The sequence below is a fragment of the Diabrotica undecimpunctata genome, chromosome 3 (genome assembly GCF_040954645.1).
Source record: "Diabrotica undecimpunctata isolate CICGRU chromosome 3, icDiaUnde3, whole genome shotgun sequence".
Lineage (NCBI taxonomy): Eukaryota > Metazoa > Arthropoda > Insecta > Coleoptera > Chrysomelidae > Diabrotica > Diabrotica undecimpunctata.
This window is the reverse complement of record NC_092805.1, coordinates 151,180,914-151,201,510: the sequence shown is the minus strand read 5'-3', so window position 1 is coordinate 151,201,510 and position 20,597 is coordinate 151,180,914. Positions and strand designations below refer to the sequence as shown.

The 20,597-nt window shown below is 34.3% G+C and overlaps 2 protein-coding genes across 2 annotated transcripts in view; both read left to right on the top strand.

Moving 5' to 3' along the window:
- The window catches only part of LOC140437569 (myrosinase 1-like), a 370,048-nt gene that overhangs the window by 177,467 nt on the left and 171,984 nt on the right, over positions 1-20,597 (top strand). The window lies entirely within an intron of this gene.
- LOC140436226 (uncharacterized) lies at positions 7,433-19,099 on the top strand. The gene is made up of 3 exons (XM_072524923.1): positions 7,433-7,570; positions 13,507-13,757; positions 18,856-19,099. Exons 1-3 carry the CDS (start codon positions 7,501-7,503, stop codon positions 19,066-19,068), a joined length of 534 nt encoding a protein of 177 aa, XP_072381024.1. The 5' UTR covers positions 7,433-7,500; the 3' UTR covers positions 19,069-19,099.

The window sequence follows — 20,597 nt, the reverse complement described above, 5'->3', positions numbered from 1 at the left end:
ATTTCCTTACGAATACATCCAGCATTTTTTTCAGACTGCCCGTTTGATCGAGTAACGGTTACGTCAATACGTCATCAGTTACTCCTAAACAAGCAGTTCTTCGATATGGTAGACGTACAAATACTAAACAATGCTCTTCAAAATTGATCGACCTCTTCAAGGATGACAATAAATAAATAAGTAATCCAACATCTAAATAGACCCCATATCTACACCCATGACGCAGCCGTCCCAAATAATGCGACAAATGACAGAAAATATGATGCAATCTACTATGATTATTACTTAAATATTCATCAACCACTTCTTCTTGCAGATTTCAAGGCATATATAATGATTTAGAAACCGAAAATGGCAGCATACATGTTATGTTATTGAGAAACGTAAACTATATTCAGACATATTACTTAAAAACCTAAAACCACTAAACTACCTCCAATACTTATTAGTCGAGTTTAGAACGCCACTTCCTTAGTAGATTTGCTAAACGAAATGCCAAAGATAGCTACGAAATCAAAGTTCTTAGTTTAGACCTAGTTCTTAGTTAAATTCCAATCAAAAGCAGCGGAAAAATATAGGATAATACCTAAAGCTCTAACAGACAAAATACACAGTGTCATACATATAAGTTGAAAGAAGAACGTAGCATCTATTTCACTACTCAGTCAACGTAAACAACATAAAAGAAGCTATAGAAAAACATGCACACTATGTAGACAACGTTTGGAATATCAAACACTATATTTTAAAAATCCACTACTCACGATTTGTATTGGTCTTAAACCAGCACAAAATAATAAAACCATACATGATCTAGAGCTAGAGAAGTGTAGAATGGGACGATCATATAAGCCGAATGACAACAAATATAGCAGTAAAGACGGCAAGGGACTGTTCCCCAATAGGAAGACCACGAAAACGATGAGAGGATAACTTACTAGAGGCACATCGAAAAACCGACCGAGTCATGTCTATATGAAAAGAAGAAGAAGAAGATGATCTAGAGATTCCATTTCATCAATAGGTAAAATCTAAACCAGCGCAATATTCTGGAATGCCAACGAGCTACCCATGCCCAAAAAGTCAAACCCTTTATAATCGACAACAATTACATAATGCTGCTGTCTGTAACCCACTTTATCAACCACAGTTATTTCAAATGTCTTAATTAGGTATTGTTCAATACCAATTATCTAGATGGTACGGCATACAGTAAATCTGCAGTCATAATCAAGAAATCAATTTAACATCACAAGCATAGTAAAACCAGTTGAAAACCAACCTGCAGACCATGTCAGGACAGAGAATGATGCCAACTATTATGTAGCATCGCCGTTTTTTGAAATCTTTTTAAAAATTTTAAACTGTTTGCCCTTGTGGAGTGTAATGTAATGTACAATTTTATGTTTATGACATTCTTAACAGATGGTTGGATAGGCCTGAAGATGCTCTAGGAAGCGAAAGTACTTGGGCAAGATTTAATTAATAAACTGTGCTCGATATTTGCCTTTCATTTGATCAAAGTTTAATTAATCATGGAACCAGACACTTCCTCTTTAAAAGTATCGTACTGTATGGATGTGGAGCATAGCAGCTAAACAAATCGCTAGAAGGTAGCTCATTGTCCTTAGAAATAAACTTCTGGTCTGTCAGAAAATCACTGACTAAAAAAAAATACTCGACAAGCAAACGACCGAATGCGACAAAATATGAGTATAATTGACTATTATTAAAGACATTTCACGCAGACAACTTATTGGGTATGGAAGATAAAGCAAAAAGGAAAACAAAACCAAGCAATGTTTGGAGGCGTTCAAGAGCAATCTCGGAGGAGAATCTTCAGACTGGAGATTGGAACGACAGGCGAGAATGGAAATCATAAAGCAGAAGGCGTAAGACTCTATGAAAACCTAAAAAAAAATATTTACTTTATTCATTAGTATTATAGATTGTACAAAAAAATAAAAGAGAAATGAGAGGCCTATACGAAGTACAAATACTCCACAATCCCATGACACGTATAAAAAAATACGAAATGAAACAAAGCAGTTGGTAAGAAGATCAAAAATGAACACTGGGAACAGTTTACAAAAAGGATAGAAAGCGACTTCTACGGTACACAAAAAAAAATATGGAGATTTATAAGAAACCAACGGAAAGAAATGGCAGAATTAAAGGAATATAATAACATACCAGCAAACGAATGGGAAAGATACCTAACGGAACTGTTTAAAGGAAAGAAAAATAATAATCTACACAATAAGGTACCTGAAATAAGACACGAAATTAATTTATATTTAAATGGGAATAAGCCACAATTAAAGGTTAAAATACGTTTATTGACGTTTCAATTTCCACTTCTGAAATCGTTCTCAAAATACAAACATTAGTAAATTAAACAAATTTTGTTTTTTGTTACTTAGTGAAAAATTCTTCTAATAATTTAATTTTATCTGACTCATCTATATTGACAATTCAGACATACCTTATACATTTTAAAGTAGACGACTTTAAAATGATATTGCCAATATTGTTGAGTTGCGTTCCTGGGACGACTTTACTTATAAGATAGTTCATTCGATTACATAAAATCAACTTTAACTTGAGAATATCCGTCAGAAAAGATCATAATATGTAATTCGTCTTTAAAAAGACAAATACATGCCATGATGACAGTAAAATTCTCCTGTTAGTGATTCCATAGTAAATTATGAGGGAAAAACCAGGAAAAAAACCTCATAATACTATCCCGACATGGTAAGTATTTGATCGTGCATTTAGTTTACCTTCAATAAACACCAAATTCCGATTTTATATGTTTGTTATTTAAAAAACATAAATGATGTATTCTCTATATATGTTACTGACTTACCAATACTGGTATTTTTCTTTTAATAACTTCCTCTTTCAATATGGGTAACCAGATCCTACTACATTCTGCCGAGGAATTCGCGACACAATTGGTCTCATTTAGCATAATTAGAGCCGCTTCTTTGATTTTGAGAACGATTTCCGAAGTGGAAATTGAAACGTCAATAAACGTATTTTAACCTTTCATTGTGGCTTATTCCCATTTAAATATAAATTAATTTAAAATGCCACAAGAAAATAGCTTCAGAACAATATTAAGACACGAAATATAAATCAGTTTTCATGAAGTAGAGATAGCCATACATTCAAACAAAAATAAAAAATCACCATGACCAGACTGAATAACCAATAAGCTTCTAAAACACGAAGGAGAAAGTATAACCCTAGAGATGAGAAAACTTATACAAAAACTAAAATTGCACTGCAAGATACCAGCACAATAATATCAATGTTTAAAAAAGGAGATAAAGAAGACCCCAACAATTATAGGGGTATAAATCTACTAAACACCGCACTTAGCTTACCACAAAACAAGATGAACAACAAAGATTTAGATCCGGAAGATCCTGCGTAGACGCCGTATTTATACTAAGACCAATCACAGAAAAGGCCATCGAGTACAATAAACCAGCATATCTATGTTTTATAGACCTGACAAAGGCTTTCGATCGCATCCAAGTTGAAGACGTCCTACACCTACTGAATAAAAGAAACATACCAATCAATACTATACAAACAACTGAAAACATCTACTTCCATAATCGAATACAGGCAAAGATAAATGGGAAACTAAAACAGTGTATACCAGTACAAAGTGAAGTCAGGCAGGGTGACTCGTTAAGCCCACTTTTCTTTAATATAATAATGAACAAAATAATACAAGCAATACATAATTTATTTATTTATCGTATGGCAATTACAACACATTTATAATAAATACACAAACATTAGTAATATAGGTATTTGACAAACTTTAAATAGTTACAAACAAACATCAAGTGTATTTATATAATCAATTGACTCTGAAGTTGCAAACAGGAAGTCTTCAGGGCTACCATTGTAGGATCTTGAGGGACACTCTTGAATAATGTGGTCGATGGTTTGGTTCTCCCCACAGTCACATTGAGGAGACGGGTACTTTCCCCATTTATGTAGCATGTATGCACATCTGCCATGTCTGGTTCGGATCCTATTTAGAGTGGACCATGTTTTGCGTGGAAGATCAAAACCTGGTGGCTTGTGGGTAATGCAGGGCATGTTATTTTGCCATTCGTTCCATTCTTGGGACCATGCATTCGTGATGTTGAACTCCTCATGTATCATTTTTGCCGTTTTCATTGGTGGTTTTCTAGAACGGAGACGGGTATTTCGTGCATCCTCGGTATCTTGGTAGATCGGCAGGTTTATATTGTTCATGATCTTTTTGTATTCACGTGTAAGTGCGTCGACTCGTCGTAAATGTGGAGGTGGGATGTGACTTAATACTGGAAACCATTGGGTGGGAGTTGATTTAATTGTACCAGCTTTCATCCTCATAGTGCTGTGCAGCTGACTGTCGACCTTTTTTACGTGTAGACTGTGTAGCCAGACTGGAGCACAATATTCAGCAGTCCAGAAAACAAGGGCTAAGGCAGTAGAGCGGAGAGTAGAAACCGATGCTCCCCAGGTGGTACCGCAGAGCTTCTGTATAAGGTTATTTCTTGTACTCAACTTTTGGGCAGTTTTTGTTAAATGCTCTTTAAATGATAGCGTTCTGTCTAGTGTTACGCCCAGGTACTTCGGTGTTTTGTTGTGGGTAAGTGTGGTATTTTCAAACCGTATGTTGAGTTCCTTTCCAGCAAGTTTATTGTTCAGGTGAAAGCAACTAACTTCTGTTTTGGATGCATTTGGTTGAAGTCGCCACTTGCGAAAATATTTGCCCAATGTATATAAATCTGCCGTCAGAACTTCTTCAGACGTTTCTAGTATTCTGCATCGTGTAGCGAGGGCCCAGTCATCGGCGTATCCGAACTTTCTTGACTGTGTTTCCGGCATATCTGCTAGGTATAAGCTAAATAGTAGTGGAGAGAGCACTGATCCCTGTGGTAGGCCATTCTTAAGTTTCTTTGGTAGGCTGATATCTGTGCCCATCACTACTTGAAACATTCGGTCGTTGAGCATGCTATCTATTAGGCGTGCTATTGGTTTACAGGGGATTGGACGGAGAATTTTGTATATAAGGCCCTCTCTCCATACTGTATCGTAAGCTGCCTAGAGATCAATAAATGCCGCTGAAGTTTTAAGTCTTCTTTGGAAACCCGCTTCGATGTAGGTGGTGAGTGACATTACCTGGTCTGCACAGCTTCGTTCTGGTCGAAAACCCGCTTGTTCGACTGGGATCGCCTGGAACAGTTCTGTACTGATTCTATTATAATAATACTCTCTAATAGTTTGTAGATGGCAAAGAGAAGCGCAATTGGTCTGTAGTTTTTTAGGTTGTCGGTGGGTTTGCCTGACTTTAGTATGGCTATTATCTTAGAGCGCTTTAGTTCTTGTGGAATATTTCCAATTACCATGATGTCTGTGAAAAATCCAGCCAGCCAAACTTTTGTATACTTGCCACAATTTATTAGGAATTCAGGGTGAATATTATCAAATCCTGGGGCCTTTGCTGGCTTAACGTCTTTAAGAGCCTTTGATATGTCTTCACTGTTGAAGGGGAGGGAATGCTCCGTTTCTGTGGCTACATGTTTTAAAGTTTTAAGTTCTCTCTTTACGAAGATTGTGTGTGCTTTATCCTTTGGTGCCCTGGATGTTTTTACTATATGTGATGCTACGGCATCTGGCTTTACGGCTGCCTCTCGGCGTTTCGTACGGACACTACTCCCTAATTTTCTTAGTAATGACCATGCCTGTCTGATTGATTTCTGGAAGTTTAGACTTTCCACTGTTTCGGTCCACTTTTGGCTTCTAGCGGCGTCTAGGTTGTACAGTAGTTCATCCGCTATTTCTTGGTCGCAGTTTCAAGAAAGCTCTGATATAATTCCTCGCTATTTTCCAACCAGCCAGGGATATATTCTTTGCGATAGCCTCTTGGTATGCGTTTTATGATAGCAGTACATAAAAGTCATGGTTATAGAATGGAGAACAAAGAAATCCAAATATTATGTTATGCAGACGACGCCGCATTAATTGCTGAGACAGAAAACGAGCTCAGATTAACACATATCTTCAATACAACAGCCAAGAAATACAATCTGATAATATCAGCAGAAAAAACCGAATGTAGTCACGGAGATGTTGAAAAAGAAGTACGACAACAAACCTTAAAATCAAGTAAAGCGGCGGGATCTCTAAATGATACAATCTGGAAGAATAAACATCTAAGACAAGACACAAACACAAGAATTTATAAAGCAGCAACTAGACCTATGTCAATATACACGGCGAAGATAAGACCTGACACATCTAAAACGAGACGACTTACTAGATACAACAGAGTTGAAAATACTATGACGAATATCAGGGAAAGTCTGTTGGATAGAGAGAGAAGCGAAAACATAAGAAGAACATGAAATATAGAAGACATAAATGGATGGGTGAAAAACGGAAACAGGAGTGGAACGAACACATTAGTAGAATGGCATAGGATAGGATAGTATGAATAGCACGAAATAAGTCACCAAATGGACGAAGAAGTGTTCCAAGACCAAGAAAAAGATCGTGCGATAATTGAAACAATTTAGGAGGCTAACATTGAAAAAGAAACAGGCTTTAAAGCCTACATACAACAAGAAAGAAGAAGAAGAAGAAGTATTATAGATTGGACAATCGACAATGAAATCGGAAGATGAAAAAGAAATTGACTTCTTCGAGATATGGTGTTGGTCGTTGGAGGAAAATGCTTCGAATAGCATGCACCGAATACAGAACAAATTACTCAGTCCTCTAAGAGCTTAACAAACTCAACTCTCCTCTATTTGTCTCACAGTGTTTTAAAGATTTAATGATATACAAGAAGTAATGAGAATTTTGTAGATTTCATTATTGATCATTTCGAAAAATTTTGAAGGTTACAGAGGCAGAAATGGCTCATAAAGCTAATAGCAGGACATTATCTGAGTCCATAAGAGCATGTCAGGATATACTACGACCCTCAGTAATGAAAAAAGATTATAGTGAGTTAAAAATAAATGTTTAATAGTGCGCAAAAAAGTAAAACTTAAACTATTTCTACAGTTAAATAGATCTTGAAAAGATCTTTCCTATGATCTAATAAAACCCATGAATTTCTCATGATATCTATTTCTATTTGAAATAATTATTGTGGTTTCTGAAACGCTGAATTTGTCTTTTATTTGCTTCATACACTGTAATGAGTAGTATGGTTTTTTAAAATTATCTTTATAAAAAACTTATACCTACGATATTATATCATATACTTTCCTTGTGGTAAACAATTATTAGATAAGGAATAACAATAACTTGTTAATGAATATTTACTTTGCTTATTAATTAGTTTTTATGGTAATAATTGCCATGAATAATTAGGAATACTCTAAACTTTTGTTACAGCTCTAATAAAGTCGACTTATTACGTCGAGAGCCTTACAGTATATAAAGCAACTCATTTACTATCTTTACACAAACATGAGGGTAACCACAGGACTAGTTCTAATCCTCACGGCGCTTTTTGCTGGTATTTCTAATGGAGACAACAGTAAGTGTTTTTTAAAATATTTTTTATAGTAATTATGTATATTATTTGATTGTAGAGTTTCAATTGATCGTTAAGTCTTAATAAAATTATCTATATTACAACTTAAAAGATTGTTTGTGATTTTTAAGATTTTTGGGTCTAGGCCTTCTTTTCTTCTTCTCATGGCGCCGTCTCCTTTCGAAGCTTGGCCATCCAAATGGCAATTGTAGTTTTGGAAACTGCTCTGTGAAAGATTTCTGCAGATGAGCGGTCGAACCATCTCCTTAGGTCTTTCATCCACGAGTTCTGTCGTATTCCTACTGATCTTTTGCCCTGTACTTTTCCTTCCAGTATAACTTAAAGTAATTCGTATCTTTCGTCTCTCAACACATGACCCAAGTATTGCATTTTCCTCTCTTTAATTACTCTTAGTAATTCTTTTTGTTTATACATGCGAAGTACCTCAACATTAGTAACTCTTTGTACCCATGGAATCCTCAACATTCGTCTGTATATATACATCTCAAAGGCATCTATTCTTTTTTCTATTTCAGAGTCCATTGTCCAACTTTCACAGCCATACAGTAAGATAGAAAAAACGTAACATCTGATCATTCGGATTCTAAGCTGCAGACTAAGGTCTGATCTTGTAAAAAATGTTTTCATGCTCATGAATGCTTTCCTTGCTTGTTCGACTCTTGATTGGATTTATTTTTTGGATTACACTGACTATTGATATTTGCTCCCAAATATTTGTTGGAATTTACCTGTTCTATTATTTGACCCTTGGCATACACATTGTACGTTTATTGGTGTCTTTGAAAATACTGAAGTTTTAGTTTTGGAAATGTTTAGATGTAAACCGAACATTTCGCTATGGTAAACTACCGCATTTATTATATTTTTTAGTTCTTGTGCGTTGCTTGCTATTAAGAGCGTAACATCAGCATATCTGATGTTGTCTATGCTGATTCCGTTAATCTTAATTCCGCCTTGGACCTCGTCTAATGCTTCTCTAAATATAGGCTCCGAATACAAATTAAACAGTAGCGGTGATAAGACACAACCTTGTCTCACTCCTCGTTGGATTTGTATATTTTCGGATGTTGTGTGCTCTATTTCAATTGTTGCCGTTTAGTGCCAGTATAATTCTGAGATAATTCGCAAGTCTTGTTCGTCAACTCCAGTTGTTAATATATAGTCAGTCATAGTAGAGTCAATGAAACATGCATATACATCTACATTCATGTCTCTGCATCGTTGCGTTAACACATTTAAAGCAAAAAGAACCTCTCGTGTTCCCAATCCGTTTCGAAATCCGAATTGAGTGTCGCTCATCTGGAACTCGCACTTCTTGTAAATTCGTGTATGGATAATTCTGAGAAAAATTTTAAGGACCTTCTTACTTTTACCTGTGGACTTCTTTCAATAGACACTTAGATCTTTTTCTCACTACGTGTACTTGCTCGCTGAAAGCTTCTTAATTTTCTGAACTATTTTTTAATACTTTCTTTTCATCTTTAGAAGTAGGACCTGTAACAACGTCTCGTTCCTAGACAAGTCGAAGCTCAGGTTTGCTCGAAAAAATATTTCAAAGAGAGATTTTTTGTGAGGTAGACTGGAATAAGGTTGAAGAAGTAGTTCATGCGAAAAAGAGGGTCCACATTTTTTACCTTGCATAATTTTTTTTAATATTTTTTGGATCATTTAATTTTAAAAAAGGTCTCTTGCAATTTTTTTCTAGAGTTGAGCTCAAAAACACAAGTAAACAGTATCCTTTTGGAAATGACTTAGTGTCTAAATTTAATAGGCATATACTAGGTATATATCCTCCTCCTCATTCCTTAAGCCCTTGTCAGGGAGTGGTGATACTTTAAATATGATTAGTTTGCTGCCTCCATTGGCTGCATACATATAGCCCAGTCTGGTTATGCAAAAATAATCGATTTCACGGCAAAATTTTTCGCAGATATCTGAACCTTTTAAGACATAGGTAGGGGTTACTAGATGACGAATAGATGAAAAAGTACTCGTATTTTTACCTTGCGTTTTTTAAACAATATAATTTATGGTCACAATTTGATTTTTTGTCTATAAGTTGTTTTCCTTATACTTTACATAAACAATATTTGTATCATTTTTTTATATCAGGAATATCTTTATTTTCTCGTCATTTAAATTAAAATTGATAAATAATTTACGGAGTTATTTGCAAAAAAGCAGTTTTTTTGCACTGGTATATAAATTTTATTAATTTTTTTATTAACAAAATAAAATGTTATTATTACATTTGAACATCGAGGAATAAACGTCTTTTAAATTTGTGCGAAATTTCCCCCTGATCAGTCAAATAGTTTAAAAGTTATTTAATTTGTTTATCCCTGAGGCTAAATATTTAAACTATTTAACTTGCTCTATTAATGATGCAAGACACATTTAGCAAATTTCGTAGGATCCTTTAAGCCTTAAACTCAGAAGTTAAATGCATATTGCCTTTTCATCGAAATTATTTACAAAATAAACGTTTTAAAAAGGGGTATGTTTTTTTGCTTATAAACAATTGTAATAACTCCTATATTTTTCAAGCTACAGACTTGTACGTACAACCTTTGGATAGGTGGTAAAAAAAACACATTAAAAAAAACCTTCTATGATCAATAAGAACGAAGTTAGGGACCATTTTTAAAAAAAATCATATTTCCATTGTTTATAAACATTAAGAAGTAAAATTTGCACAAATTTAAAATTTTTTATATTGAAACTTATAGCTATAAAATTCATCAAATTTTTCGAAACCTACAGCCCTTCGAAACGAAGGTACTTTCCAAAGATCGACATAGGAAAGTGGATGGGATAACTGTTTCAGCTCCGTTTTTATTTTAGAGATCGGAACATCAAATTGAAACATGTAGGAAAAATTTACATTATCTCGGCTTCCATTCCAGTTAGAAGCCTCTTTTTTTAATCTGGGGTAGCTCGTCGAAATATGAATAACTACATAGTTTTCACTCCCGAGAAATATGGGAAACCTCGGAAAAATTAAGACTTTTCACACAAACAGGTGATTTCTCCGAAGCCATCAGGTATGGACACGTGTTAGCCGTGTGTGACCAATTCTTAGTCTGCGAATGATTCATTTGTCTCTTCTAATTAAGTTAGATATCTGAAAGGTTGCCATAACTTTTACAGTTGGAACCTTAAAAGTAGTTTTAGATCTGATGCTAGTTGAACAGATTTGATGTCTAATTTGAATGTAATTCAGATAATTGTTATGTTTGTTCCAGAAGAAGTGAGACAGTTTGTTGCTTTATGTATGGCATGAACTAATGCATGTTCGGAATATATATTTTTAATCGAGTCGATGGAGGAAATCAAATCTGTACATATTGCAGTGTTCTTGGCTTTAATTTGATTACATAAGCCCTTTAATGCTTCTAGGATGGCGTACAGCTCTCCTGTATGGATAGAGGTGAATTTTGGAAGGCAGAACTTTTGAATGATACTATTTGAAGTTATTACAAAATGTCCGATACCTGTCTCAGTTTTAGATGCATCTGTGTAGAGAGTCTTGTCATATAAGTTTGTGTTGACCAGCTCTAGGAAAGATTGCCTCAGAATTTGGCTGTTGATTTTATTTTTGTAATAATTATTAAGCGAAAGGTTAATTTTTGGTGTGTTATTAATTCAAGGAGTTGATTTTTATGAGTATCTGTTATTGAAAAATCAACAGGTCGTAAAATGGGAAGTAAAATTTGAGGTAATGTCTGGTATTTATTATTAGGCTCATAATTCTAGGGTATGTATATTAGCTTATATATAGGGTTGTTTTGATTCGAAGATACTCTAGCAAAGTATGCCAGAAGAAGTTGTTGCCTGAGAAGCGAAAAGAGAAGTTCAGCTGTTTCACAGCGAAGGCTTTCGGCAGGACTGGATGTGAAAGCGTCGTGACATATTCGTAATGCGGTATTCTAAATAATATCAAGAGTCTGTAAATAAGCCTTTGATGCTACCGTGTATACAAACCATCCATAATCCTGTCGAGAGATTAGGATAATTAGGATATCTTCATCAACTCCCCAGTGATGATTTGCTAGAGATTTTAATAGATTTAATCTAGTTAAGCAACCAGCTTTGACGTTTGCAATCTGTAGTTTCCATGTTAGTCGACTATCAAAAATTTAACCTAGTATCTTGTGTTCTAATCACGCATGGAGTGAGGCAAGGCTGTATTTTGTCTCCTCTAATCTTCAATCTGTACTCTGAAAGAATATTTATTGAAGCTTTGCACGAAACTGAAAAAGGTATTCTACTAAATGGTTACCGGCTAAAGAACATCAGATATGCAGATGACACCATAGTATTTGCGGACAACTTAGAAGACCTACAAGTTCTTATAAACAAAATCATGTATTACAGTCAATAAAATGTACTCAATATAAACGTTAAGATAATAAAGCTAATGATAATTAGCAAGAAAAGGATAAGAGAAGCTCAACTCTACGTCAACAAATCCCCTGTAGAAAGACTGACGCACTACAACTACCTCGGCACCATAATAAATGAAGAATGGACCAACAACCAGGAGATTATAGCACGCATGCGAAAAGCTAGATCCACCTTCAAACGGATGGGGACCATCATCAGGAGTCACAACCTTTCTCTGGATACAAAAGTGAGAATGCTGCGATGCTGCGTCTTCCCTATCCTTTTTTTTATGGTGTTGAATCGTGGACCTTGACTGAAGATATGTGCAGAAAACTGCGAGTATTTGAAAGCATATTATGCGAAATGAATCCAGATATGCTCTCTTTCAAGCCATCCTGCAAAAAAAAAATAGTTGGAAAACGAGGTCCAGGAAGAAGAAGAACATCTTGGTTGAAGAACCTCAGAATCTGGTTCAATACACATCTGTGAAGCTTTTCCGCGCTGCTGCAGATAAGATAAAGATTGCCATAATGATCGTGAAAAAAGGTAACGGATAGGCACATCAAGAAGAAGAAGAATCTTGTGTTCTTTAGCTACTGTAAGCGGAGTATCATTTAATGTAATTTGAGGTAATAATATGCTATGTGTTCTTTAACTGAATTTGAGTACTTTTGACTTTTCAGCAGAAAAACTAATACCAAAGCCTATAGACCAAAAAGTTAGGTCATTTAGTGCTTTTTGGATTAAGTTTGTAGCTGTGAATGTATCTTTACTGCGGCAATATAAAATCAGGTCGTCAGCATATAAGTTGTACTTCACTGGGTTTTGAATATTCTTGCAAATTTCATTAATAGTTGTTATTATAAATAAAGTGTAACTTAGAACTGACACTTGGAGTACCCCATTTTTCTGAACGTAGGTTAAAGAAACTTTTCCGTTAACTAATACTTTGACGCGGCGATTAGAAAGAAACAGTTCGATAAAAGATAATGTAGTTCCTGTAGAACGTAATATAGTGTAGAAGGCTCTCTCGATGTTAAATGATGTTGCTATTAAATCTTGCTTATTTTGAAAGGCGGTTGTGACCTCTGTAACATTAAAAAGGTCTAAAATTTTGTGTTTTTCTAGATACCACACAAGTCTTTTGTTTATTAGTTTTTCTAGCAGCTTACACAAGGTGCATGTCAGTGAATAAAGACGGTAGGAATTTGGATTATTCGGGGATTTGTCCTGTTCCTTGATTGATATAACAACAGATTCCCTCCATAATATTGGAAATTTCTGATTGTTCCATATTACGCTGTTCAGTATAAGCAATTTTTTTATGTCAGATATGGGAACCTGCGGGACCTGCAGCTGAATTTTTAAAAGTTGCAAGAATATTTAGGAGTTCCTGTAGTGTAAATGGAGTGTGTAAGACATTAGAGTCAAATTTGAAAGATTGGGAAGCTGTAAAAAATATATCTAAATTATATATAAATAAATTATTTTATTATTGTTGATGTCATAAATGATGGACTTTTGTTTTGTAGCTCCTCCTCCGGCAAAAGCCAGACTTGCAGTTCAATGTTCTAAGGCATTTATTTGGGCAGGAAGTATTGAGAAAAGTCAACCAATTATCAAGAAAATTACTGAGACTTATTATAATAGTAAGAGTAATCAAAAGGCTATAGAAGATTATAAAAAAATATTGGATAAATATAAAAACGATATAGGAAATTCCGGCAAAAATATGTTTCAATGTATGACTGATTTGGACATAGGCGATAGATTTGACGTGCTGGTAAAGAATAATAGTATCCAATATCCGGTTTTTTGTGTTTGATATATACTCACTAAATTAACATGTTCTTTCTAGAATTCTATAATTTAATTTTCAGATTACATCAGGAAGAAATAATATAACAATAAGGTCTGAAAGCTTAAGCACTAATTTTATTGTTGTATACACTTTAGTGCTTATGTTCGTTATAGTAGTGTATATTTTCTAACGACAAATTGAATTAATACTTATTTATCGGGTCTCTACCGCCTGTTTCATTATTAGTACAGTTTAAATATTTTTTAATCTGAATAATTGTGTATTGGAAACATAACAAGACCCCCTCTACAGAAGAACCGTTGAACACTGTAAGAGAAAAATAATACAATATAGAACTACTCTAAGAACAATCAATAAGAAAACTATACCAACAACGTCTAGACCAAAAATTAATAGAATTTAGATACGGCAACATTAAAGAAATATACGAGCATATAAAGGCGAGTATAAAACAAGCAGCATTTGAAGCAAAGAATGAAGAATGGGAAAGAACCTGCTTAAATATTGAAATATACATAGGAGGTACAAGAACTTCGGAGTCATGGAAAGTACTGAGAGGATTGAAACAAAACTCAAAATAAAAAATTAAATTGGGAAATATACAAAGCAAAGAATAAAAGAATTATTACAAGGAACTGTTAACAAAACAAAGACCACAATTCATTGAAAAAGAAAACAGGCTAAGATGAAGTAGATCCCCACAACAAGAAATAGAAATAACAGATAGGGAACTGAGAACGGCCATAAAAGCAATCAAAAATAAGAAAGAACCGGGACCTGGAACTTATAAAATACGGATCAAAAAAATTACACCGGATGATATAATGGATATTTCAGAAAGAAATAAACGGAGCATAGCTCCCGTAGGAATGGAAGGAGGCATATATGACATCTATATTTAAGAAAGGAAATAGAAAACGATGCAAAAACTACAGAGGAATGAGCGTTATATCATCAATAGGAAGATTATATGGGAAGATACTGCGAGAAAAGATAGAGCAAGCGATAAAAGGCAAAATCGAGGAAGATCAGGCAGGCTTCACAGCAGAAAGATCATGCATAGACCACATATACACATTGGAACAACTGTTGGAAAAGAAAAAAGCAAAAAATAGAGATATACATTTGACATTTGTGGACCTGAGAAAGGCGTATGACTGTGTACCAAGGTCAGAACTATGGGAGGCAATGTACAAATTAGAAATACAAACGGAACTCATAGAAGCTACAAAAGCTCTGTACAAAGAAAATAAAGTGCCCATTAAAATGGGAACAAGAATCATAGGAGACTTCACCACAACAAAAGGGCTCCTGCAGGGTTGTTCCACATCTCCAACCCTATTCAAAATATACTTAGAGAAAGCCTTGACTACATGGAAAAGAAAATGCGAAGGCATGGGAGTACCGGTACGGAATGAATACCTATATACGTTAAGCTTTGCAGACGATCAAGTAGTGATTGCACACGACCAAGACGATGAGACTCAGCTACATGATGAAGAAGCTACAAGAAGAATATACCAAGGCTGGCCTAAATATTAACCTCGCGAAAACCGAGTACCTATCTACAAGTGTAGAAGACATAGAAGATCTACAGATTAATGACAACGTAACAATTGAAGGAAAGGATAAATTCAAATACTTGGGGTTTTTAATCACGAAAAAGGACATTTTTTAATCAAAGTATTATGACATATGGGGCTGAAAATTGGATCATAAACAAGAAAAACAGCAGTAAGATAGTAGCAACAGAGATGGAATGCCTGCGAATATGCTGCAGTGTAACAAGAATGGATAGGAAATTGGATCATAAACAAAAAAAACAGCAGTAAGATAGTAGCAACAGAGATGGAATGCCTGCGAATATGCTGCAGTGTAACAAGAATGGATAGGAGAAGTAATGACGAAAAGAAGCAAAGAACATCAATAAAAACAGACATACTAACATATATAGAACAAAAAAGACTAAAGTGGTATGGACATGGTAAGAAGAACTAGCGACAGACATAGAGTCCCATAGGAAGGAGGAAAAGAGGACCACCCCCAAAAACCCTGGAGGAACGAAGTAGACGACGCCATGAAAAAGAGAGGCCTAAACGATGGAGAATGGGACAACAGAGAGAGATGGAAACGGTTAAGCGAGGGAAGGCAGTGAATACTATAGAATCCATGAATACATATCTATATATATATATATATATATATATATATATATATATATATATATATATATATATATATATATATATATATAAACTAAGGTACACTCGAAGAGTGGTGGGTTTTTCGGTCAAAGTGGAGAAATAAAAGACAAAGAAGGTGGCTACTTCATCTATTTATTGAAGACGTTTCGCTTTCTGCTCAGAAAGCATCATCAGTTCATCTAAAAAGAACAATATGAAACCAAACATCCATAGAGAAGTTGAAAAATGTGTGTTACCTTACAAAGACATGTAGCAGTCAATGATGTTAAAGATATGAAAAAGCTTACGAAACTGGACATTTAGAGTTAAAGTTGTATAAAACAATTAATTGAAACTAAGTATAGTTTACAAATTAACAAAATTAGCACAGTAAAAGAACATGTGATAATCATACATGTATATAAAAAAGTTATTATAAAAACTTAAGTAAAAAACATTAAGGTTTATTTTATTGTGTAAAGAACTAGAAAGATCATGAGAATGCACTTCCAACAATTTATTTATAATCAATTAGATTTTAATTTTGACTTTAGGTAACATTATTGAATTATTTAATTCGTATATGAAAAAATTTGTACACGTAGTATTCAAAAATACAAAAAACTGAATTTTGAGCGAATTTTTTCTAATTTCGTATGCGAAATATACTCGAATGAATTCGAAAATACGACCCTGATTACTTTATAGTTGGCGCAAAATTTTGAGCTAGAATTTCAAATCCTAACCAAACCAGAAAATTTTATAAATTTTTAAATAACACAAGAAAATGTTTTAAATCAAGACCGAGAATATGGAAAAATAAGAAAGTATATATACTCACTAAAAAGAGGACGTATTAGATAGGTGGCTGAAACAGTATTAAGAGCTTATTTCCACCGAAGTTAAAGATGAAAATCCACCACCTCCATAAGCAAGATATAATACACCATTAGAACCTCTTGTTTCTGCAGAACTTAATAAATGTGGGAGTGATAGTCGTACCAATCAAATACAAAAATAATGGTAAGAGCTTGGTATGGGGAGCATTTTCCGGAAGAGTGGTGTACTGGAATTGTTGGTGTGTTACACAAAAAGAGTGATAGTTGGAATGCATGTTTTAGGTCTGGTCAATCAACAGTGAACCAAATTTCCAAATATTGAAAAAACCAACGAATTCAATATCGATATCTACCACCTCTTTATAGATTTTAAATCTTCCTATGATAGTGCTACGAATTAAATTGTATGAAGCTATGGACGCATTCTACATTACCGATAAACTAAGACTAGTAAGGGCTACAATGAGTAAAGTTGTTTGGTTTGCAAAGTAGGAATACAGAGTGAACTACCACAAGCGAACCGTCGTCGACGAATCCTTATGTCATAGCCAGTGGGAAGTAGATGAAGAGGTAGGCCAAAATTTAGATTAAAGGATTGTGTAAATGATCGTACTGGAAAATAGGTGAAGAAAAATAGCAACAGTTGACAATGGATAGGGCTGACTGGCGAAATGAACTTGGGGCGGTCGAAGATCTATTATAAGACTGCATCACCAATGATAATGCAGCCTTATGTGATAATGATGGTTACTTTAGTTGGCTATTGAGTTTGTAAGTAAGGTCTGGAAGATAAAGTATTTTCTGACTTCATAACTGTAGGCCTATTTTATGTAACTCTAAAAAAGGCAAAATTGCCAGGATGACAGTCAATAGCCAAATAGGTACCAAAAAAGACCTACAATACACATCTGTTGTTATAATATAGCTGTTTCTAAAATTTTAACATTTAAAGATAATCGGAAGAATTAACGTTTCTTTTGGTGCATTTTGTCACTAAATATAACTCATTTTTTTTATTGTTACATTGCTTGTTTAGAATCTACTCTATACACAGAGTAATAAGTAAATAGTCTGTAAGTAAATTAACGTGAGTTAAGTACCGTCGAGTGATGGTTCTCTAAGTATTATTTCGGTAGGTCTTCTGGCCATACCCTCTTCAATCTTCTTTCGGCAAGTGGTTGGGTGAATAAATTATTTATCTTGTTCTGAAGCTATTTTCTTGTGGCATTTTAAATTAATTTATATTTAAATGGGAATAAGCCACAATTAAAGGTTAAAATACGTTTATTGACGTTTCAATTTCCACTTCGGAAATCGTTCTCAAAATACAAACATGGCTTATTCCCATTTAAATATAAATTAAATTATTTATCAGTTCGTTATTGTGATCAGTGGTGCGATTTTTATATTTTATTGAGTAATTCTTTATTACTTTCTTAAGTAATAGGATGTCCAGATCATTGTGAAGTGTTTGGTTAGAAAGATGCCACGGAGCTTTACTTATATTACGGAGCATTTTGGATTGGAATGTTTGACGTATCTTCATATTTGAAGGTTTACTACAGCCCCATAGTTCTATTGCATATGCCCAAACTGGTATAAGTAGCTTTGTACAGAAGCAGTTTATTTTCAAGAGATAACTAAGACCTTTTGTTGAATAGCCAGTTCATATTTTTTAGTTTAAGATCCAGTTGTTTCCGTTTAGTTTTAATGTGCGGTGTCCATGTAAGTTTTTCATCCAGGTGCAATCCCAAGTATTTGACGACTGGTTTTATAGGAATTGGAGTATTATTAATATGAACTTGTGGACATGTAGATTTTCTTGTTGTAAAAGTAATTTGTACTGATTTGCTAGCATTAAAACTGATCCTCTATCGCTTAAGCTAGTTTTGTAATTGATCTAAAAGATTTTGTACTTTTTGTGATGCTATATATAAATATAATTAATGCGATCCTATTTTTCAGTTTATTACAATTATTCAGTTAATAATTCATAAAATAAAATTTATTCAATAAATACTTCTTTTTTATTTTTAGGAATTTGGAGAGTGTAGGAAACTTTTCAATGCTCAAGATATACCAGACCTCCTAATTCCCATAGTATTGAAAGATATTAAAAGAACGAATCAAATCAACAATGATGTCAAAAATGCTATAAGGTCCAAATATAAATGTACAAATCCTGAGAATGCAACTAAACCGGAATGCCAATTACCAGAAAAATATGAGACGTGTGTAAAAACTTCATAAGAGTTTATGACTATTAAAAACTAATTGGCGATTCTTTTTTTTTTTGCCTTTTCCATATTTTCAGTTGCATACTTAAGAAATCTTACAAGTACGTAGATAAATCTTTTATAGCGTCACGTAGAAGTATTTGAAATCATTATTTTGCAGAGTATCAAATCGACCTAATGGATAAGATGATATTCTTATCCACAAAGTGATAGATTTTAAACATGCAGCATGATAAAAAATATAATTCTGAAAATCGGAATGCTAAACCTATCATAATTATAAAATTGTTACAAAAAAGTAAACACAGGAATCGAGCCAATCGAATTACAGTTTTGGGAGAAATACTATAAAGATATGGAACATGACTGCGAAGGTCAAAAGAGGATATGGGGTATGAGACGGAACCGAAAGACAACTTAAATCACAAGAAGTACTTTAATCGTATACTGGTATGGAAATTCGAATGGTTTAGACCCATTCGAGTCGTCGTATGTGAAAAAACTTGTACACGCAGTATTCAAAAATACAAAAAACTGAATTTCGAGCGAATTTTTTCTAATTTCGTATGCGAAATATACTCGAATGAATTCGAAAATACGATTCATGATTCTGTAGGTTTTTCAATGTTCCTCAAGTCAGTTGTCGTTCCATCGTTTTCGTGGTCTTTCTACTGATCGTCTTTTTATTGGAGAACCGTCTCTTGCCATCTGTAATACTCTATTTGTTGTCATTAGGCCTATACGATCACTCCAATCAACTCTTTTATTTTTTACCTAGTCCTTGATATTCTCCACCTTGCATCTACGGCGTACATCTGTACTTTTAGCTCTATCCTACAGTGTTTTCATCTTTGCTGGTTCTAACATTATTTTTGTACTCTCTGTGTCAGGTTGTGGTTCTGCCGCGTATGTCATTATTGGTCTGATGACTGTTTTATACATTTTTCCGATATTTTTATATCTCCTTATTGTTTCATCCAGGCAACCTGCGGCTCTAATTGCTCTATTTACTTGATCTTCCACTTCTGTTTCGAGCTTTCCGTAGCTAGATAATGTAATGTCTAGATATTTAAACTCTATCACTTGTTCTATTATCTGACCTTCCAGCTTCAATTTACTTCTTAGTAAGTTTGCTGTTATAACAAAGCATTTTATCCTTTTTGGGGAAATTAATATGTTAAATTTTCTAACGGTTATGTTAAATTGGTGCAGCATACGTGTATTGATTATTTTGCCTACTACATAGAGTTTTATTATAGGAGGTTGAAAATTTGGGACATGAACTATTGGGGTGGAGATACGGCAACCAAAGCAAACCGAAACGTTGCGAACGGCCACTCAGGGTTTATTTGGAGAACTGGGTCGTAGATAAGTGAATAATAAGAGGACTGAAATGGGGTAACTACAAAAAGTGAAGGGGAAGAAAGCCAAGAAACTAAGACGGTCGTAGCTCTGCACAAACCACTAAGTGTTAAAAACATTAATAGAGAGGCAAAATTGAGACTTTACCGAACAGTGATCTAATCCTCGATCCTATACGGA

What these genes read in the sequence shown, in the direction of transcription:
- LOC140436226 (XM_072524923.1), top strand. Translation starts at nt 7,501, where the DNA reads ATGAGGGTAACCACAGGACTAGTTCTAATCCTCACGGCGCTTTTTGCT. An exon ending in TATTTCTAATGGAGACAACA is followed by an intron (nt 7,571 to 13,506) that starts GTAAGTGTTTTT and finishes TTTGTTTTGTAG; the next exon opens with CTCCTCCTCCGGCAAAAGCC. An exon ending in GCGATAGATTTGACGTGCTG is followed by an intron (nt 13,758 to 18,855) that starts GTAAAGAATAAT and finishes TTTTATTTTTAG; the next exon opens with GAATTTGGAGAGTGTAGGAA.